The 23,262-nt window shown below is 45.4% G+C and overlaps 1 protein-coding gene across 1 annotated transcript in view; it reads left to right on the forward strand.

The window, feature by feature from the left end:
• The window catches only part of LOC142160017 (uncharacterized), a 77,802-nt gene that overhangs the window by 41,113 nt on the left and 13,427 nt on the right, over nt 1-23,262 (forward strand). The window contains exon 8 of the mRNA XM_075214936.1: nt 7,742-8,481. Coding sequence (XP_075071037.1) covers nt 7,742-8,481 — 740 coding nt within the window. The remainder of the gene's footprint in view (nt 1-7,741; nt 8,482-23,262) is intronic.

Genomic DNA, 23,262 nt, shown 5'->3' on the forward strand with positions numbered 1-23,262 from the left:
AAAATGTGATAATGATCATCATTTTCATATGTAGGTTGAAACACAGTCATTAACTGGAACAGATCCAGGCAATGTTGAGGACCGTAGATGCAGTGGTCTGCCAAGAAACTTAGTGCATCAGGTGAAAAAGACACCGTGTTCTCCCCTAAACATTTTGCCAGCCAGGGGACATTATGAAGCAGCCTGGTGGGGGCAGATGTAATACTTTGCAGTAATATTGAAAAATGTTGGAGGTTATTGCCCACACCTGCCAGGACTGGTGGTCAGTGGTCTAACACACACTGCTGGCTGCAATACTCACATAGTGCCTGTTCTAATCGGGAAAAACAATGGTTTATTGTATTATAATAGGACTCTGTTGGGATCCAAGACCCGGGTGGCAAGTAAATGCAGCCGAGAGGAGCACCTGGGAAATAGGGGCTGGGGAGAACACTGCACACATCATGCTACTTTCCTTTAAAATCAGAAGATGTCCAGCAGTGCCATCAACTCAGAACTGGAAAAAAACAGTAGGCACACCCATCTACTTTTCCATGAAGTCCGGCCAGCTGAGGTCTTCATGGAAAAATTGTGGCTAAAAAGCCATCCTTTGACGTGGAAACACGGCCAAGTGACTCAAGTATGCACGAAAACATAGGAACTGGGATGCAGCAAATGGCAGCAGGACTGATGAGTCATAATTTGAAATATTTGGCTGTAACAGAAGGCAGTTTGTTCGCCGAAGGGCTGGAGAGCGGTACAATAATGAGTGTCTGCAGGTAACATGGTGGAGGTTCCTTGCAAGTTGGGGCTGCATTTCAGCAAATAGAGTTGTGGATTTGGTCAGGATTAATGATGTCTTCAATGCTGAGAAATACAGGCAGGTACTTATCCATCATGCAATACCATCAGGGAGGCATCTGATTGGCTCCAATTTGTTACTGCAGCAGGACAACGACCCCAAACATACAACCAATGTGATTAAGAACTATTTTCAGTGTAATGAAGAACAAAGAGTCTTGGGGTAAAGGTATCAATGTGCACATTTTTGCCGATATTCGGCGACTTTGCAGGGAAAATTTAAAGCGGCAATTGCTTTAAAGGCAAGTTTTGCAAAACCGGCGACTTGCAAAATGCGCACATTGATACATTTACCCCCTGGAAGTGATTATATGGTCCCCACAGAGCCCTGATCTCAACATCATCAAGTCTTTCTGGGATTACATGAAGAGACAGAAGAATTTGAGCAAGCCTACATCCACAGAAGATCTGTGATTAGTTCTCCCTGCCAAGTTCCTTCAAAGACTGTGTGCAAGTGTACCTAGAAGAATTGATGCTGTTTTGAAGGCAAAGGAAGGTCACACCAAATATTGATTTGATTTAAATCTCTCTTCTGTTCATTCACTTTGCATTTTATTAATTGCTAAAATAAACTATTAACACTTCTATTTTTGAAACCATTTGCAGCATTTTTTCCACACCTGCCTAATACTTTTGCACAGTATTGTATATTCCATTGTTCTTCATATAGGAAACCGTATCATGTAGGATAAAGGTTGTATCTGTAATATAGGCTGTATTTTACACAATTACCCCTAATAAGAACAACTTCAAATGGGTGGATTTTTCATTTACCTTTTTATTGATGTCTCTCGCCCAATACACAGAATTACACAATAGTGAAGAAGACATCTGGCGAGTGTGTGATACCCCTGAGCCATGCCCATGTTTCAGTAGAATTGAGCAGGACCCAGAGCCCCATCACGGAGCCTCCACCTCACTCACTGATACATGACAGAGACAATGACCAGAGGATTCTAGAACTCACCAACAAGATCATTCAGCTGCTGACTGGAGAGGTGACTGCTGGGAATGGGACATTATACAGTAACACCAGGGGATGTGTCTGGGTGATGACTGTATCATTGTGTGTGTCAGGTTCCTGTAAGGTTTGAGGATGTCACTGTCTATTTCTCCATGGAGGAGTGGGAGTATTTAGAAGGACACAAGGGTCTATACAAGGAAGTATTAATGGAAAATCAACAGACCCTCGCATCACAGGGTAAGAAAACTCTTAATTTCTTGTAAAGGAGAGAGCAGTTTTGATGCCACCTTGATGCACATCATCTGATCACATATAAACAATGTATTCAGTCACTGTGTGTCTCCTACAGATGGATCGAGTAACAGAAGTACCCCAGAGAGATGTCACCGTCCTCTTTATTCACAGGATTGTACAGATGAAAATCCCAGGGTCTCACAGGAGTGTCAGGTAGATGGGATTGATAAGCTGTGTAGTTGTTATACACTGATATTCTTGCGTTAAATCTCAATTAAATCAAAATGTGTTGTTTTATTGTTTTGTGGGTTATGTAGACTGACAATCTGAGTTGTAAGGTAGAAGTTACAGAGGGAGAAGAAGAGATTTATGTGAGGGGCGATCAGCAGTGTAAGGAGGACGAAATCCCTACAGATATCAGCACAGGTGAGTAATAAACACTTATTACATAGTCACATATGCTCCTTGTTCACTCACTCCAACAATCACTTATACTCTTCCCTTCTCTCTGTCAGTATAAATTAATGAGGAAATCATATCTGCCCAATAGTGTAGTCGGGAACCATCAGCCCCTATTAGATTCCTATTGTCCAAACCACATTGTAACATTGTGTGCTACAACCAAGAGATCTGACCAGTCTCCTTCTCACCATAGTGATTCCAACACTGACAAAGGGCATGGGATACAAATGATATTACTCTATGTGCACTGCACCTGTGGAATTACCCACAATCCCCCCTGTACACTAACACATATAGCCTGGTAACTCAGATTTTTAACATAAGCGCACCTTAATTGTCAGCCTAAAGAATTAGAAAAACAGCCAAACTCCCAGCCCCCATTCAGGGAGCTACCTCTCTTATTTGTCTCTCTCTAGCCAGCGGACAGCTAGGCCTTTTTCCACTTTAGCTGTAGTGGCTTAGACCTCATCAAATACCCAATCCTTATACTGCCGGGGTTCCCTCCTCTGCCAGATACTATATAAAACAGTCTCTATCTCTCTCTGTTTTCAGGGACAGCACACCCTCCTGTCTTCACACGGCCCTCTGTCCTAGAGCTCCTGCAGTTCCTTCCTCAGTCTCTCAAAACGTCTCCATTTCCAGACTTGAACATGTGGCCAACTAGCACCACCTGGTCTGTTATCCCCCTCCCCAGCCCACAATCTCTGGAGAAAGAGATTTTATGAAGAGAACATTTAGTGTCTTTCTGGTCTCATCCGCCACATTCCTTTATTTGTCTTCTATTTTTACCTCGAGATCTTTAGATTTCTGTAGTTTATCTTTCTTCCAGAAACACCGTCTGGTATTATTGGGAAGTGGCTGCCGTCTGCCCATTGACAAGTGGTGGGACTGTATTGACTGTATGGACTAAAAAGGGATCGAAATACTGAGGTTTTGCGCCAAATTGTATCTGTGCTTTGTTACTTAGATGTAACATGTTGACCTGTTAACTCCAGCTCTAGAGCTGCTTTTATCTGTACTTTTCTGTCCATGGTAACAGCTGAAATCGATTCTCCTTGTGCACAATTAATCACTGCTCTTCTTTACTGTCACAGTTTCTCCAACCTTCTTTTATGGTCCTTTTCACCATATGAGGTTTCTGGGTGGTGATGGTTTCTTACGTCTGCGATATGCGACTGACTCCTCTCTTGTACCAGTGCTTAATTTTTGTATAACTCTATCTTTCTTCCTGGTTTTACCATCATGTTATAAAACTTTTTCTATTTTGACACATCAAACAGCAATGATGATCAGTCTTCTTACTGCCCATTGACATTTGTATGTCGTCTAACACACACTCGTACCTAGAGGAATCCTCCTCTGGTATTTTATGGACCTCCAGCTGGGCCTGCTTCATTCCATGTTTATTTTGCAATTTCTTTTGAAGAGACTCATCATCATAATCCTCTGTAAATACTGAAGACTTTGGCAACAAACCTTTTTCTGTGGCAGTGTCTTGAGAACACTGTTTCCAGGGTGCTAACATTTTCTTCTTTTAAATAGTCTTCGTCTCGTTGGCTAGTTTATGCTCAGAGCTCTCTAGAGCCTGGTTGATCTTGTCTAAGCTCTATTTTACTCAATGTGTCTGCTTCAGTTGCTTATAAAGGTTCTCAATAACATGTTTACGTTTGAGCTCCTGAATTGGGCATCATATATTAGCACCATCTCAATCTTAGAGCTTTTCACATGCTCGGTCTCATGACACAGTTGCTTGTTAAGTCTTTCTAATTCATCATTTGTTTCCAATACCTTTTGAGAGAGCAAGCCAAGGCCACAGCCTATTTATCAAAAGCCCCTCCTGCACATTTAGCAGAAAGAGTTTTCTCTTTCCTGAGCAATTTCCTAACGCCTGCTTATTCTCTTGTAGAGTTTCTAACCACTTCTTGTTCTTTTTCCACCAGGTTCTCTTCCAACATCCTTTCCTCATCCTAATAGGGGATGCTGGAACACTGGGGATGTAGAGTGTAGTAACTGAACCCTGGGCACTTTCAAATTTACCAGCAGAATTGTAGCTCCTTTACATCTATACGCCATTTGCTGTGCCCACCGGAGCCCGGTGTATTTCTGTGGCTGCCTTGGGCAGCCTCTGGACTGGTTTATGTTTTATGTCCTTTTTATTGCTTTTTTTTTTACAGCTATTCGTTGCCAGCGATTGAATTTGTGATCGGCTCCCCTCTGTGCTGGGAGCCCTCCTCAGCCATGGGATTGCCTCCAGGGGGTGGCCAGAACTCTGTGCTTCCAGCGGCATGAGGCCTGCACCGCACTGGGCAATGGAGCTGCAGCATTCAGCTAAATGGCACCCCTATCCAAGAGGGAAGGAGCTAGGCAGTAAGTCGAGGGAGATTTACAAGATAAATCTTCCGCCGTAGACTCACTGGCACCAGGGGAGTGGAGGAAGCTGAGCCTCTCCCTGGCAGCTCGTGGACAGAGGGGAAGTGCTCTCGCCCTGCCACTAGCAGCAATGAAAAAAGTTGTTAATTCCTCAAGGCTGATTAATGTGCAGGCTGCATGAACCAGTCTGGATTGGTTAAAGGGGCAGGAGGCTGGATTACCTCCTGCCAGGTTAGAGCTGCAAAACTGTATAAAAGAACCCTGTTTGACCATGTTTTGTAATATTCCATCTGTAACTCTGGAGATCGCTAGTACCTTAAACTAGCATGTAACTGTCCTTATTAGGACTGCTTGAGCTAATAAAACATCACTGCTTTAAGATCCTGCTTTGACGCCTACTTATCTGCTGTAATTCCTGTGACTTACAGATGAGACTAGTCTAGTCCATTATTTGGCTGTTCTGATGTTGGGACCCAGCATCTGATAACAATGCTCTGTTCGCTACACAGCAGCTCTGGCCAGTGTGGTAAACCAGGGAGAACCATCCACAGCAACCCTGATCTGAAGGAAGAGGTCAGGGGTACCAGCCCAGGTGCCCAGCAAAGGGGTATACTAGCAGCGAACGCTACCTAAAAGGAAGTGGTTCTAGGCGCCGGTGAAGGACCCTAGTTGGGGTAGCAGAGCCCCTCTTACTGTCTATAGAGAGGCACAATTAGGATAAAGAAAGGGGATGTGGCAAAGCAAGCCCAGCTGGTCCCCAGCAACAAGACAGGATGGCATAGAAGGTCTATCCTGTCACAGATGGTGTGTCGATTGAGTTTTTCTGCTCCAGAACAGGAGATTTGCAGCCGTTTCTTATAGATGTCAAGTTTGTTCTTTTGAACTTCAATCTGATCTGCCTTTTTCCACCGTTAGAGATGCATCACAGGTGCTATAAAAGGTAGAGAGAGAGGGCGTTCGAGTGACACTGACATACTAAGCATGGCAGAAGGCCTAGCCTCTAAGACCAGTCTTGTTAAGTCAGAGCCCCTTCCTCCACAAGATTTTACCTTAGCTGGTTTTAATGACGTGGCTGTTGAAGTCATGTGTTTCTCTGACAGTTTGATCCAGACCATGATTAAGGGTAGAATGCCGGTTTCAGACAAAAACTGCCACAGGGTTTGGAAGATGTAGATTTCTTGAATTGAAGGGGTTTCCTACATCTTTTAGGTTGCAGAATGTTTTTGAAAGGGGATTAAAAGTCAGCTTGCTGGAGGTTCAGGTCTCGACCCTTTCGATTATCTTTTAAAACTGGATATTTCACCTGAAGTGGGGACCTTCATACAGGGAGTGATGCAGCGTCTATGCATCTCCGCACTGGCTCTGTAGGATCTACATCTGGTTTTGACAGCTTTGCAAGCATCCTCCTTTCGAACCAATAAATTCAGTGGAGTTAAAGTTGCTTACCGGAAAAACAACTTTTCAGTTTGCGATCTCCACTGTCCGAAGGGTTTCAAAGCTGAGGACTCTGTCTTGCAGATCCCCATTTCTCAATATTCCATGATGACAGGGTTTTGTTAGGATAAAGCCTTACTTTCAGCCCAAGGTAGTCTCCAGATTCCAACTGTATCAAGATATTGTAATTCTGACCTTCGACCTGGATAAGTCTCCAAAGGAACAGGGTAACAGGTGACCAACTAGTGCCACCTAGCCTGTTATTACCACAGTTTACTAACACTGCAATAGTAAAGTAAAATAGCACTTTACCCTAGTATCATACACACCCCATCACAACACACTTCACACAATCTCCACTTTCTTGCACACAAAGAACTGTAACGACACACCTGTCTCTCAGTGTGTGTCTACATCCAAACTTCATTCTAAATTAGTGGCAGGACACCGGCTGCAGGGCTAAACTACACGAGGCTGATCAGAAGAACAAATTGGGCCTGATTCATTAAGGAAAGTAAAGCAAAAAAAAACTTAGCAACTTTGAACCTTGGCAAAACCATGTTGTTTTGGAGGGGGAGTTAAGTTTAAAATGTGTGGACAGATTTATAATTGGGATTGAGCATGTCCTAGATCAACTTTAAATTTCAGTGTACAAATAAGCTATCAAGTGCTTGTGTGCTACATGAAAAAAAAACAGTATTTATCTTTTGTGCAAAATGATAAACTAATTTACACCCCTTGCTTTGTAACATGGTTTTGTCCAAGAGAAAACTTTCTCATATTTTTGACTTGGTTTCCTTCATGAATCAGGCCCATTGAGGCTGCTTCACTAGCAATATGTATGCTTGGGAAATGTTGCTCACCAAACTCTACATTTTGTCTGGAGTTGTTCATCTTGGCTGTTCAATCTTCATATCACTGTCGCTGGGTGTATGCAATGTGTTTACTAATGTAGTTGTCTTATTCAGTTGTTCCATAACAGTCATTTAGAATTGTAAGAAAGTGCTCGGAGTTTACAAATAGAAATTCAACAACTTTTTGAACTCACCGATAGTATGAAAAATTGTTCCTTAATGTAAAACAAAAATGGCTGTTTACATACATTTACTTTCCAGCAGATAGATGCAAAAGGAGGAATACCACGGAGGGATATCTTACTTTATCTCCAGATCTCTTCAAAATAGATGATAACATCACGCAAAATTCTCCAAGCGAAAACCCAATTACTCTAAATATACATCCAGTATTTCACAGTGCAGATAAGTCATCTGATGCCTGTGGTCATCAGGAATGTTCTCCTGATAACTCCGATATTGTTACACATGACATAGGACATACAGGTGGTACAATATTTCCTTGCTCTGAATATGGTACATGTTTTATAAATGAGTCAATCTTTGTTAGACATCAAAGAACCCACACAGACAAACCATTTCCATGTTCTGACTGTGGGAAATGTTTTACATACAAATCAGCACTTGTTAGACATCAGAGAATTCACACAGGTAAAAAGCTGTTTTCATGTGCTGAGTGTGGGAAATGTTTTACAATTAAATCAAATCTTGATCAACATAATAAATCTCACACAGGTGAGAAGCCATTTCCATGTTCTGAATGTGGGAGATGTTTTACACGCAAATCAACTCTTGTTAGACATCAAAGAATTCACACAGTTGAGAAGCCATTTCCATGTTCTGAATGTGGGAAATGTTTTACACACAAGTCAGCTCTTGTTAGACATCTGAGAATTCACACAGGTGAGAAGCCATTTACATGTTCTGAGTGTTGGAAATGTTTTACAGACAAATCAGCACTTGTTAAACATCTGAGAATTCACACAGGTGAGAAGCCGTTTTCTTGTTCTGAGTGTGGGAAATGTTTTACACTCAAATCAAATCTTGATGAACATAATAAAACTCACACAGGTGAGAAGCCATTTCCATGTTCTGAGTGTGGTAGATGTTTTACACACAAATCAGCTCTTGTTGGACATCAGAGAATTCACACAGGTGAGAAGGATTTTCCATGTTCTCTGTGTGGTAAATGTTTTACAAAGAAATTAGGTCTTGTTGTACATCAGAGAATTCACACAGATGGGAAACCATTTCGATGTTCTGAGTGTGGAAAATGTTTTACAAATAAATCACATCTTGTTGAACATCAGAGAACTCACACAGGTTAGAACCCATTTTGTGTGGGAAAAGTTTTGGACGTAAATCATATCTTATGACACATCGGGGAACTTGGGTCAGAAGCTATTTCCATGTTCTGAGTGTGGCAGATGTTTTATACAAAAATCACATCTTGTAATACATCAGATAACTCACATAAATTAAAAGCCATTTTCATGTTTTGAGTTTGGAAAATGCTTTTCACGATGCAAAACTTGTTGAACATCAGAAAATACACTCAGGAGAGAAACAATTTCCAGAAGCTGATAAACATGAAACATGTTTGCAGCAATGCTCTAAATGTTGTAATTTATTTGTATTATATATATATATATATATATATATATATATACATATATGCTAAAAATAATCATAAATACATTTAGAGTATGTACTCAAAGTTGTTTAGCATCACTCATTTATGTATACAAATACTATTCCCAGAGGAAGATAGAATGTGTGTCATCGGCACGAGACCGGAACAGATAGATCATGAAACATATTCTACATATCAGCATCACTCTCCTTAATAATATCGGACCACATTTTTGCTATGTAGGATCCTAAGTGATATATAATTCCTGCATTGGGTTTTATAATGTCTGATCAAGGACACTACAACATTATGTTGGGTTATATGATAACTCAGTGGATCCCAAACTTTCTCCGTTCGAGGTACCCTTAGGGTCTCCATAATTTTTTCAAGGCAACCCCCAAGTCAAAATAATTACCAAGTTGCCCCCGCCTTGCTTACCACCTGCCCTAGCCGTGGCATCCCAGTGAGACTGCCACGGCACCCAGTTTGGGAACCACTGTGCTAACTGATGGTGTGGGATGGTTTATATCACATGTTCTGTAACCTTTTACTGTCTCACTGGGAGTCTTTTACAAATCCAGAGAAATGTGGGCCCAGAGAGTAAATGCAATTATGTGATGCTATATAGCTATTTTTGTAGAAATGTACAGGTATGTTCGTGGCTTGGTGAGTTAAGATGCCTCTGCAGGAGGAAACTGATGGCTGTTGGTCTTGTTATACATAATTTAAATGTTTCAGACGCTCAATATTCAGGCAGCAGAGAGGGTTTCCTGTGGCTGTACTCTAAATAATTCCCCCCAAAATGGGTTTCTGCACTGTCGGTGGCTTTTGTGCGTTAAGTGATGTGATGTTGATTATATGTAACGTCTTAGTCTTATTGTTACCGCTCTTTTTATGCAAGTTAAAGTACATTGCTGGCTTCTGTTTAATTATACCACATATTTTCTACTGTAGTTTGTTCACCTAATAATAAAATATGTTTTAGGTTCAGTTTGATTTTATTACGTATGTATACTTTTTAAACTGTTTATTTTGAAATGACAAACACATGAAAAACAAGAGTAAAGTGTTCTTCAATGTAACCTAAACACGACCGTAAATGAGAATAACACAGGGAAGAATGACAGCATGTTATTGTAAGAGAATTTGTGCATAAACAGAAAATGGAAGACTAGGAAGGAAAGGATAAGAAGGGGAAGGGGATAGGACAGGAAGAGAGCAGAGTGCGTGTTAGGAGGGAGTCAAAGCCATGAAAAGATCAAATGGACAATTGGGAAACTACAATGAGCAAATAGGTAGTGCGTAGAATCATATCAATTGTAGTGTATGGTATAGGTTCAAATAGGTTGGGAACATGGAATTGTTATTAAGTAGGAGTAAGAGGAGTAGAGTTAAACGTAAACCAGGGCTCCCAATTGTGGTTATACTTATCTGCCCTACCCTGAAGGGATGAGCTCCATGGAGTCAATGAACCAGATTTTGTTCTCCACAGAAAGAAGATTTAGCCAAAAGAAATTTACCATTGTGGGAAACCGTGAGATAATACAGGAAAACCGAAGGATATTTGATGTCCTTGTCCCACAAAATTTTAGTAACATTTCTCGGTTCATAACATTTCCGAAGGGCGGAAGGGGCAAGTAGTACTGGAAAACCGTAAGCTGAATGTCTTCAAAAAGACATTTTGTCCCTGTGTCTCGAAGCAGAGAGAATCAGTTCCTTGGATTTATAATAATGCAATCTCAAGAAAACGTACAGAGACCGAGCAGAGGGTTGAGGTTTTGATCTTGGAGTCCTAAGAGTCCAATTCAAGCGGTGCTGTTCAGAAGAGGTCTCGGGAACTAAATGGTGGAAGAAGTGAAGTAGGAATGGTTCAAGCCGGGAAGAGCCAACTGATTCAGGGATATATTTTATACGCAAGTTGTTACTGCGCACCCTGTTGTCCAGATCTTCCTGTCGATCCTTGAGAAAGTAATTCTCGGAGTGGAGAGTTTGAACAGTCTCCTAGATCCTGCTGGAAGTCAGCCATTTTGTTATACTTAGTCTCCAAAGTATCAGCTCTCTGACCAACATCATCGATCTCCGAGCGAAAATCTGCAACTGCTCATTGGAGATCGGACTGCGGGATATATTTCATCTCATGGAGAATTCAGACAATGACACCCTTGGTGGTGTGTTCTAAAGAGTCCTCCTCTAGGTCAGAGTCCAATCTAGTCAGTGAGGAGGCAGCTGGCGTATAATCCTTAAGGCTGGACTTTTTACTGCTTTTGAGAAGCAATTTTGAAATATCCTGAGAGGCCTTGAATTTCTTAGAACTGGGCATTATAAATGTCATAAAGGTAATTCCTTGTGGCAGAGTAAATTGTGCAGTTTGAGAATTAAAGCGATGAGAGCATGAGAATGATTGGAAACCGCCAGGGGTGGAGGAGTGATTCTAAGTGCGTTATAGCAAAAGTAATGGTGAGAGGTGATGAGCCTCGAAATGCAGGGTAAAATCACATGTCAGGGAGGCAAGCGTACATAAAATGTTTTGCTTTTTTTAACTTACACTTCTCTAAATTAATATCGTATTCATTTTACAGCACCACTGCAGCTCCTCAGCGCCGCGCCACTTCTACTGTTTTTTTGTTGTTTTTTTTCAAATTCCCTTTTCCATCCTCATGTCGGTGAAGTCATCACATCAGCCAGGCAGTGGAATATTTGAAAACCGAGAATCCTGAAAGTAGAAGCGTAGCGTCTTTATAATTAACAAATACTATTAGAAGAAATAAAATTGTTCACTTAAGTTTTATTAAAAAATAAAAGAGTCATTTTGGTTTGATATGTGTTTGTGTGACTGGATCACTTATAAATAACTTCTGGTATAAATTTATTTTTTTAAAGGAAATAGCGCAGGGTGCTTATTTATATAATTGCCAATGCACTTATTTTTGATATTGTGTATATTTTGATATAGGAAATCTTTATTTATGAGACCAGGGGAGAAAACTTGTTGTTTTTGGTTTTTTTTTGTTTTAACCTTGCCAAAGGAAAAGCCTTATTTCTGAGGTATATATTAGATACAATGAGCCTTTGTTTAGGAAGTCTTTTGTGTATTGTGATGTGGGGAAATGACTTGTTTGGGGTTTGTACATTTCTTTGGAAATGTGTATTCTGTGACTGTCTGAAGAAAGGATTCATGTCAATTAGACCTTTTGACTTGTTAGATCTCCTGCTTCTGAAATAAGATGCAGGAAATCCCAGGAAGGTTTTTAAGATATCACAGATAAGTGTAAATATTGTTAACTTTGCAATGCATGAAATCTATGTTTTGGTAAACAAGTTACATCCTGATTCTAGAAATAGCCTGTGTCCAAATTTGTGTAAAAAGCACTGTCCTGTACCCTGAAATGTATAATTCTGATGTTCCATCTGACCTGACCACTGGTACCTTTAATCAGTGGAACTGTCCTTTTCAGGGCACCTGGGCAAAATAAAACCTCACTCTTTGCTTCAAGACCCTGCTTGACAACTTCTTCAATATTGCTGGAATCCTGTGACCTGCAGATTAGACCCTAAAGCTAATCCGTTCTCCGGCTGTTTCTGAGGTTGGACCCAGCTCTCCAGTATCACCACTCTGCCGCTACCCAGCAGCTGGTTAGTGTGATAGGCCAGGGGGATCCATCCACAGCACCCTGATCCATAGTAAGCGGTCAGGGGTACCAGCACAGAAGTACACTAGCAGCGACTGTTACCCAAAAGGAATGCGATTCTGAGCGCCATAAAGGAGCTCATTGGTGGCAGGAGGGGCGTATTCAGAATAACGAAAGGGGAGACGTGGCAAAGTAAGCCCAGCCCGTTCCCAGCAATGACAGACAGGGTGGTATAGGCGGTCCATCCTGTCACAGTATATGTTAACAATACCTTTAAATGCCACTTGACGTTTGATTGTTCATGTATAGGTATATTTACTGTCATATTTTACTTTTTTTTTTTTGAAAATCTAATAAAAACCTTTGAGTTAAAAAATATATAATAGTTTTTTGTTTTTTTTTTGCACCAGAGTCCTAAAAAACAAAAACAATTATTTATAATAGTAGTAATATGTAAAAATATCTATATCAAAGTTATTGTAATCTCTTCTTTCCTTTCCTCTCAACCTCTCTCATTTCTCTTGTCTTTTCTGTTCTGTAAGCCCTCTGCAGATGTCTCCAGTGCAGCTATAAAAGCGGTGCAGAGAGGCCAGCCTAGAATCTGGTAGGAGAGAATGGTGGCAGGTGAGACACAACAGCAGGGAATGTCTGCCAGACAGAAGGAGAATTGTGTTGATAGGGCCAGTGTCAGCATGAGTTTACTGGCAGCAGGGAAGGGTGGCACATGATGTATCTGAAAGTGTGGCAGAGGGAGTGTTTGACAGCAGAACGGGGGAGAACATATATAATGCAAGAAGTTGCACAATTCTCCTGTAATTGCTCTGAAGTCTGTGGTAGCTCTGTCCTCAGTGATGAAACCACTTAGATTATGGGGTGAGATACTTTATACAGATGTCCAAGGACATCCTAGTGTGCTGCATATGTTGTAAAGCATTGAGAGTATGCAAAAAGGCATGGAATTTTTATGTGACGCAAGGACAATGGTCTCAATAGCGGCAGCAAGGAGAGGCCTCTAGCTGTGTCTCTGGGTAGCAGTCGCTCAATCAACAGTAGCCAGTCTTCCATTTTAAGGATCCCTGCTTTTTGGAGATAAATTATACACTGTTATATAGAGGTCCTCTGGAGCTAGAACTGCTTGGCGTAAGATAGAGGCCTAAATACCCTTCTTTGGATCATGAGCACTTCAGGGATGTGAGGAGTTATAAGCTAGGATGGTAATATGGCAGACAGAGTATGCTGGACTCTTCTAAGCAATTTCCTTTTTGTGTTTTCAAAAACAAGGAAATGAGATTAAATTTGAGAACTTGGCAAAGTCTTTTTCCAAGATCAGCCCCCAGTGGATACCAGTAGGGGGCAGAATAGCACATTATGCAGACATATGGACTTATGCCATCACAGATCAATGAGTGTTGAATCTTGGGTATAAAATATAGTTTAATCAGTACAACAAAAGAAACCGGTTTCTTCAAAGTTTCCGTCTGCAAGGGCAGAATTAGTAGCCCTACAAAACAGTCTACAAACATTGATCGTGTTTTATGCAGCAGGTCAATAAGGCACAGGTTTCTACTCCAGACTTTTCCTGGTTAGAAAGACATCTGGATTTTTTGCAAAATTCTGGATTTGAAAAGAATCAACAGGTTTGTCCATACCAGGCATTTCCACATGGAGTTTGTCAATTCCATACTCGTGTACATAAGTGAAGGGAATTTTTTCATATCCATAGATCTTCATGATGCCTATTTTCATATCCTTGTAGCTGTTAATTGCAGGACGTTTTTCAGATTTTGTGTAGTGAGCCAGTACTTTAAGTTCACTTACCTACATTTCGGGCTGGCACCATGTCTGAGGACATTTACCAAGATGTTAGTCATACTTATAGTACAACTGAGAAAGTATGCTTTGGTGGAGAACTCAGAACACAGTGTCCGGTGCTATATTGCTTAAGTAATACAGTTTCTGAATCAGCCCGGCTGGATTGTGAACAAGGTAAAAAGTCATCAACACATTCAACTCCTGAACCATACAGAACAGAGTATAGTTATCACAGGAAAGGTGTATCAAGATCCAGTCCTTAGCACATCAGCTGTGGACTCTGAGACAAGTCTCTATAAAGAAAAGTCTGCAATTGGTGGGGATGTTTTCATCCACCTTGGTATAATTCTGTGAGCAAGATGGCATACCAGAGATCTCCAGTTGGTGATCATAATTAAATGGGTCACCTTCGAAGACAAGTAGTGCAAGGCAAGTGGTCATGAAATGAGACATTTTGGAAATGAGAGCAGTATGGAAAGTGGTTCAACACTTTCATTCTCATCTGAAAAAGTATATCTGAATCTTCTCAGACAACAGAACAGTACTAGCCTTCATATATCGTCAAGGTGGCACATAAAGTCGAATTAATAAAGGAAGTAGCAAAGATCATGTCTTGGTCAGAAGAGAATCTGAAGGTTATGAACCAGTCAATATATAGGCTGTAACAAGCAAGGTTTCATATGCAGTAAATCACGATAAGCACTCACCTAAGGCTGTGTGACCAAGGGTTAATCAAAAACAACCACCTGGGCTGTCTAAAATAGTTAAATCCTTCCCTATCTATGCCACGCACTGCCTTACCAAATATGCCACCACCAAGGTTTTATGTGAAGAGCTGACACTCTTATTTAGGAAGCCTTAGGTTCTTTCTTAAAACTAATTTATCACAATATACTTTAATTAGAGGTAACATAAACCACAATGTTCTCACTTGTTTCAACTATGTCGCATTTTAACCAAACTCACGTGAATTTGTAAGAACACAGGGACTTGAACCTATTGGGCCTGAGTCATTAAGGCAAAAAATGAGTAAATGTTCACTGGGACAAACCATGTTACAATGCAAGGGGTGCAAATTAGTTTATTATTTTGCACATAAATTAAATACTGGCTGTTTTTTCATCTAGCACACAAATAATAGCTTTATTACTACACTGAAATTTAAAGTTGATCTAGGACATGCCCTACCCCAGCTATAAATGTGTCCCACATTTTAAATTTACCTCCCCCTCCAATGCAACATGGTTGTAAACTAAAAGCCCAGTTAAAATCATACAATCTTTATGACACCTTGCAAGAATTGTAGCCCTCAGCCAGAGCTTGCATTCATTATCCCCCCTCCCCCTTCATGATTTATACTCGATAATTTTTTTGTAGACCACTTAATAACTCAGAAACTAAGAGAGGTGCGGGTCTTCACTGTGTCCTGGTCTGATCATGAAGCCATTGAATTATCGCTGTTACCTCTGAATTCACAAGTCCGCCCCAGATGGCATCTCAATGAATCATTACTCCTTAATAAAGGGCATATTCAGCAGATATCTCAGGCCATCACTGACTATATTGCTCAAAATACTGCTGCAGAGATCTTACGATCTATTCTACGGGAAGCCCACAAGGTTACGATCCGTGGTACACTTATCAAAAGGACAGTGATAGAGACATAAATAAAAAGAGTGCACAAAGGTTCTTGAGCAACAAATACAACAGACAATATCACTTCACCAAACCCATCCCAAAAACTTCTGTATACAAAAATCTTATCACTTAAAGGGCAATTAAAGCAAATATTATCCATGGGTACCCTTCTTTATGACACTCAAGAGATTGCACAGAGATTTCGAGCTTACTATACTTCCCTCTACGATTTACATCAAACGATAGATGATCAAATCTTGCTCAAGGAACATATTAAGAGTTATCAACACAATAAATTCTAGCACAATGCAATACATTTCTTATCTCCTGCTTTCCTTTTAAACAGAAAAGTCTCCACAACCTGTGTGGAGGTCTATAATACCTGGCGCATAGCTCGTGTCAAAAACCCACCCCATCAGTCAGAAGGAACTTCCTCCCAAAAGAGAAGCCTGTCCCCTCTATACAGCAGGAGGAATCCTCAAAGTCCAACCCTACAAGCACCTGGGAGGAACATTCATGGTGGGTGCCAGCATACACCTGCGCTTACATGAATTTCAATTCTAAAAAACTTGAAACCCTAACCAGGCCCAGCTCTCAAGGCTAGACTTGTAGCCCATGCTGGTTTCTCTTGGGCCATTGTCATAGGACACTGGCCTGAGGCCTCTTCTAAACTCCCTGTAGAGCCAGAGGAAATTGGGGTAGGTCCTCCCTCACTGGAAAGGGCCAGATAAGCAAGCTCAGCAATAGAATTGGCTAGAGACCTAGCTCAGGACAATCGATCCTCCGACTGAAGACTGCGCAACAATAGTCCACATCTGACTGTCTAAAAGGCAGTTATGTCTCGGGCCAGTAAACTTGGTCATCCCAGCCTTAGCCCTAGAGGGTCTCCTCTTATTGGACATGAGAGAATAGAAAAATACCACATGACAAAGCAGCACACTAAGAGAAAGTAAGCCTTCAAAATAGCCAGAGACCAATCAATATGAGGGAACTAACCACTCAGAAAACCAAACCACGGACCTGCTACCTTACTGAAGGATAAAGAAGGGGAGTGCTGAAGCATCAAGGAGAACAGGGGGCGCAGAGCTGGCAGGGGGAGTACACAGGGGAGCAGAAGGGGTAAAGACATGGGGAGAGGAGAACAGGGAGCACAGGGGTGGGAGGGGGGAGTACACAGGGGAGCAGAAGGGGTAAAGACATGGGCAGAGGAGAACAGGGAGCACAGGGGTGGGATGGAGAGTACACAGGAGAGCAGAAGGGGTAAAGACATGGGGAGAGGAGAACAGGGAGCACAGGGATAGGATAGAGAGTACACAGGAGAGCAGAAGGGGTATAGACATGGGGAGAGGAGAACAGGGGGCACAGGGGTGGGAGGGAGAGTACACAGGAGAGCAGAAGGGGGTAAAGACATGGGGAGAGGAGAACAGGGAGCACAGGGGTGGGAGGGAGAGTACACAGGAGAGAAGAAGGAGTAAAGACATGGGGAGAGGAGAACAGGGAGCACAGGGGTGGGAGGGAGAGTACACAGGAGAGAAGAAGGGGTAAAGACATGGGGAGAGGAGAACAGGGAGCACAGGGGTGGGAGGGAGAGTACACAGGAGAGAAGAAGGGGTAAAGACATGGGGAGAGGAGAACAGGGAGCACAGGGGTGGGAGGGAGAGTACACAGGAGAGAAGAAGGAGTAAAGACATGGGGAGAGGAGAACAGGGAGCACAGGGGTGGGAGGGAGAATACACAGGAGAGAAGAAGGGGTAAAGACATGGGGAGAGGAGAACAGGGAGCACAGGGGTGGGAGGGAGAGTACACAGGAGAGCAGAAGGGGGTAAAGACATGGGGAGAGGAGAACAGGGAGCACAGGGGTGGGAGGGAGAGTACACAGGAGAGCAGAAGGGGGTAAAGACATGGGGAGAGGAGAACAGGGAGCACAGGGGTGGGAGGGAGAGTACACAGGAGAGCAGAAGGGGTAAAGACATGGGGAGAGGAGAACAGGGAGCACAGGGGTGGGATGAGGAGTACACAGGAGAGCAGAAGGGGTAAAGACATGGGGAGAGGAGAACAGGGAGCACAGGGGTGGGAGGGAGAGTACACAGGAGAGAAGAAGGGGTAAACACATGTGGAGAGGAGAACAGGGAGCACAGGGGTGGGAGGGAGAGTACACAGGAGAGCAGAAGGGGTAAAGACATGGGGAGAGGAGAACAGGGAGCACAGGGGTGGGATGGAGAGTACACAGGAGAGCAGAAGGGGGTAAAGACATGGGGAGAGGAGAACAGGGGGCACAGGGGTGGGAGGGAGAGTACACAGGAGAGCAGAAGGGGGTAAAGACATGGAGAGAGGAGAACAGGGAGCACAGGGGTGGGAGGGAGAGGACACAGGAGAGAAGAAGGGGTAAACACATGTGGAGAGGAGAACAGGGAGCACAGGGGAGGGAGGGAGAGTACACAGGAGAGAAGAAGGGGTATAGACATGGGGAGAGGAGAACAGGGAGCACAGGGGTGGGAGGGAGAGTACACAGGAGAGCAGAAGGGGTAAAGACATGGGGAGAGGAAAACAGAAGGGTGGGAGGGAGAGTACACAGGAGAGCAGAAGGGGTAAAGACATGGGGAGAGGAGAACAGAAGGGTGGGAGGGAGAGTACACAGGGGAGCAGAAGGGGTATAGACATGGGGAGAGGAGAACAGGGAGCACATGGGTGGGAGGGAGAGTACACAGGAGAGAAGAAGGGGTATAGACATGGGGAGAGGAGAACATGGAGCACAGGGGTGGGAGGGAGAGTACACAGGAGAGCAAAAGGGGTATAGACATGGGGAGAGGAGAACAGAAAGCACAGGGGTGGGAGGGAGAGTACACAGGAGAGCAGAAGGGGTAAAGACATGGGGAGAGGAGAACAGAGAGCACAGGGGTGGGAGGGAGAGTACACAGGAGAGCAGAAGGGGTAAAGACATGGGGAGAGGAGAACAGAAGGGTGGGAGGGAGAGTACACAGGGGAGCAGAAGGGGTATAGACATGGGGAGAGGAGAACAGGGAGCACAGGGGTGGGAGGGAGAGTACACAGGAGAGAAGAAGGGGTATAGACATGGGGAGAGGAGAACATGGAGCACAGGGGTGGGAGGGAGAGTACACAGGAGAGCAGAAGGGGTATAGACATGGGGAGAGGAGAACATGGAGCACAGGGGTGGGAGGGAGAGTACACAGGAGAGCAGAAGGGGTATAGACATGGGGAGAGGAGAACAGGGAGCACAGGGGTGGGAGGGAGAGTACACAGGAGAGAAGAAGGGGTATAGACATGGGGAGAGGAGAACAGAGAGCACAGGGGTGGGAGGGAGAGTACACAGGAGAGAAGAAGGGGTATAGACATGGGGAGAGGAGAACAGGGGGCACAGGGGTGGGAGGGAGAGTACACAGGAGAGAAGAAGGGGTATAGACATGGGGAGAGGAGAACAGGGGGCACAGGGGTGGGAGGGAGAGTACAGAGGAGAGCAGAAGGGGTAAAGACATGGGGAGAGGAGAACAGGGGACACAGGGGTGGGAGGGAGAGTACAGAGGAGAGCAGAAGGGGTATAGACATGGGGAGAGGAGAACAGGGAGCACAGGGGTGGGAGGGAGAGTATACAGGAGAGAAGAAGGGGTATAGACATGGGGAGAGGAGAACAGGGGGCACAGGGGTGGGAGGGAGAGTACACAGGAGAGCAGAAGGGGTATAGACATGGGGAGAGGAGAACAGGGGGCACAGGGGTGGGAGGGAGAGTACGCAGGGGAGCAGAAGGGGTATAGACATGGGGAGAGGAGAACAGGGAGCACAGGGGTGGGAGGGAGAGTACACAGGAGAGCAGAAGGGGTATAGACATGGGGAGAGGAGAACAGGGAGCACAGGGGTGGGAGGGAGAGTACACAGGTGAGCAGAAGGGGTATAGACATGGGGAGAGGAGAACAGGGGGCACAGGGGTGGGAGGGAGAGTACACAGGAGAGCAGAAGGGGTATAGACATGGGGAGAGGAGAACAGGGGGCACAGGGGTGGGAGGGAGAGTACACAGGAGAGCAGAAGGGGTATAGACATGGGGAGAGGAGAACAGGGGGCACAGGGGTGGGAGGGAGAGTACACAGGAGAGCAGAAGGGGTATAGACATGGGGAGAGGAGAACAGGGGGCACAGGGGTGGGAGGGAGAGTACACAGGAGAGAAGAAGGGGTATAGACATGGGGAGAGGAGAACAGGGGGCACAGGGGTGGGAGGGAGAGTACACAGGAGAGCAGAAGGGGTATAGACATGGGGAGAGGAGAACAGGGGGCACAGGAGTGGGAGGGAGAGTACACAGGGGAGCAGAAGGGGTATAGACATGGGGAGAGGAGAACAGGGGGCACAGGGGTGGGAGGGAGAGGACACAGGTGAGCAGAAGGGGTATAGACATGGGGAGAGGAGAACAGGGGGCACAGGGGTGGGAGGGAGAGTACACAGGGGAGCAGAAGGGGTATAGACATGGGGAGAGGAGAACAGGGAGCACAGGGGTGGGAGGGAGAGGACAGAGGAGAGCAGAAGGGGTATAGACATGGGGAGAGGAGAACAGGGTGCACAGGGGTGGGAGGGAGAGTACACAGGAGAGCAGAAGTAGTAAAGACATGGGGAGAGGAGAACAGGGGGCACAGGGGTGGGAGGGAGAGTACACAGGAGAGCAGAAGGGGTATAGACATGGAGAGAGGAGAACAGGGGGCACAGGGGTGGGAGGGAGAGTACACAGGAGAGCAGAAGGGGTATAGACATGGGGAGAGGAGAACAGGGGGCACAGGGGTGGGAGGGAGAGTACACAGGAGAGCAGAAGGGGTATAGACATGGGGAGAGGAGAACAGGGGGCACAGGGGTGGGGGGGGAGAGTACACAGGAGAGCAGAAGGGGTATAGACATGGGGAGAGGAGAACAGGAGCACAGGGGTGGGAGGGAGAGTAGACAGGAGAGCAGAAGGGGTATAGACATGGGGAGAGGAGAACAGGGGGCACAGGGGTGGGAGGGAGAGTACACAGGAGAGCAGAAGGGGTATAGACATGGGGAGAGGAGAACAGGGGGCACAGGGGTGGGGGGGGAGAGTACACAGGAGAGCAGAAGGGGTATAGACATGGGGAGAGGAGAACAGGAGCACAGGGGTGGGAGGGAGAGTACACAGGAGAGCAGAAGGGGTATAGACATGGGGAGAGGAGCACAGGGGTGGGAGGGAGAGGACACAGGAGAGCAGAAGGGGTATAGACATGGGGAGAGGAGAACAGGGGTGGGAGGGAGAGGACACAGGAGAGCAGAAGGGGTATAGACATGGGGAGAGGAGCACAGGGGTGGGAGGGAGAGGACACAGGAGAGCAGAAGGGGTATAGACATGGGGAGAAGAGCACAGGGGTGGGAGGGAGAGTACACAGGAGAGCAGAAGGGGTATCGACATGGGGAGAGGAGAACAGGGGGCACAGGGGTGGGAGGGAGAGTACACAGGAGAGCAGAAGGGGTATAGACATGGGGAGAGGAGAACAGGGGGCACAGGGGTGGGGGGGGAGAGTACACAGGAGAGCAGAAGGGGTATAGACATGGGGAGAGGAGAACAGGAGCACAGGGGTGGGAGGGAGAGTAGACAGGAGAGCAGAAGGGGTATAGACATGGGGAGAGGAGAACAGGGGGCACAGGGGTGGGAGGGAGAGTACACAGGAGAGCAGAAGGGGTATAGACATGGGGAGAGGAGCACAGGGGTGGGAGGGAGAGGACACAGGAGAGCAGAAGGGGTATAGACATGGGGAGAGGAGAACAGGGGTGGGGGGGAGAGGACACAGGAGAGCAGAAGGGGTATAGACATGGGGAGAGGAGCACAGGGGTGGGAGGGAGAGGACACAGGAGAGCAGAAGGGGTATAGACATGGGGAGAAGAGCACAGGGGTGGGAGGGAGAGGACACAGGAGAGCAGAAGGGGTATAGACATGGGGAGAGGAGAACAGGGGGCACAGGGGTGGGAGGGAGAGTACACAGGAGAGAAGAAGGGGTATAGACATGGGGAGAGGAGAACAGGGAGCACAGGGGTGGGAGGGAGAGTACACAGGAGAGCAGAAGGGGTATAGACATGGGGAGAGGAGCACAGGGGTGGGAGGGAGAGTACACAGGAGAGCAGAAGGGGTATAGACATGGGGAGAGGAGAACAGGGGGCACAGGGGTGGGAGGGAGAGTACACAGGAGAGAAGAAGGGGTATAGACATGGGGAGAGGAGAACAGGGGTGGGAGGGAGAGGACACAGGAGAGCAGAAGGGGTATAGACATGGGGAGAGGAGAACAGGGGTGGGAGGGAGAGGACACAGGAGAGAAGAAGGGGTATAGACATGGGGAGAGGAGAACAGGGGGCACAGGGGTGGGAGGGAGAGTACACAGGAGAGAAGAAGGGGTATAGACATGGGGAGAGGAGAACAGGGAGCACAGGGGTGGGAGGGGGAGTACACAGGGGAGCAGAAGGGGTATAGACATGGGGAGAGGAGAACAGGGGGCACAGGGGTGGGAGGGAGAGTACACAGGACAGAAGAAGGGGTATAGACATGGGGAGAGGAGATCAGGGGGCACAGGGGTGGGAGGGAGAGGACACAGGGGAGCAGAAGGGGTATAGACATGGGGAGAGGAGCACAGGGGTGGTAGGGGGAGTACACAGGGGAGGACACCAGCCAGCTCCATCCGTACTATGACAATAACAGATCCCCGAGCCTCACCCCCTGCAGCACAGTACACACTGACACTGCAGCCTGTTCCCCTTGTATAACAACAACAATAAACATCAATGTCTCCTCTTACTACACGCCCACCCGGAAGCGTCACACTGACCAGTAACATCCGGGTTTAGAAGGTAGAGGCCGGAAGTAGTGTGTGTAACCGGCTCCGGGTGTCGGTGACAGGCAGGGAGGTGAGTACACACTACATATATATCTGTATAATGACGGAGGAACAGTCTGCACCACGTGACCAGCGCTGATACATTGTATCATCTGTGTGTCCTGTTGTCTGCTGTATATAATGATACATAGACACTGTATCCTGCTGTATAGAGGGGACAGGCTGGAGATATATAATGATACTTAGACACTGTATCCTCCTGCTGTATAGAGGGGACAGGCTGGAGATATATAATGATAGACACTGTATCCTCCTGCTGTATAGAGGGGACAGGCTGGAGATATATAATGATACATAGACACTGTATCCTCCTGCTGTATAGAGGGGACAGGCTGGAGATATATAATGATACATAGACACTGTATCCTGCTGTATAGAGAGGACAGGCTGGAGATATATAATGATAGACACTGTATCCTCCTGCTGTATAGAGAGGACAGGCTGGAGATATATAATAATACATAGACACTGTATCCTGCTGTATAGAGAGGACAGGCTGG

The sequence above is a fragment of the Mixophyes fleayi genome, chromosome 6 (genome assembly GCF_038048845.1).
Source record: "Mixophyes fleayi isolate aMixFle1 chromosome 6, aMixFle1.hap1, whole genome shotgun sequence".
In the NCBI taxonomy this organism is placed as follows: domain Eukaryota; kingdom Metazoa; phylum Chordata; class Amphibia; order Anura; family Limnodynastidae; genus Mixophyes; species Mixophyes fleayi.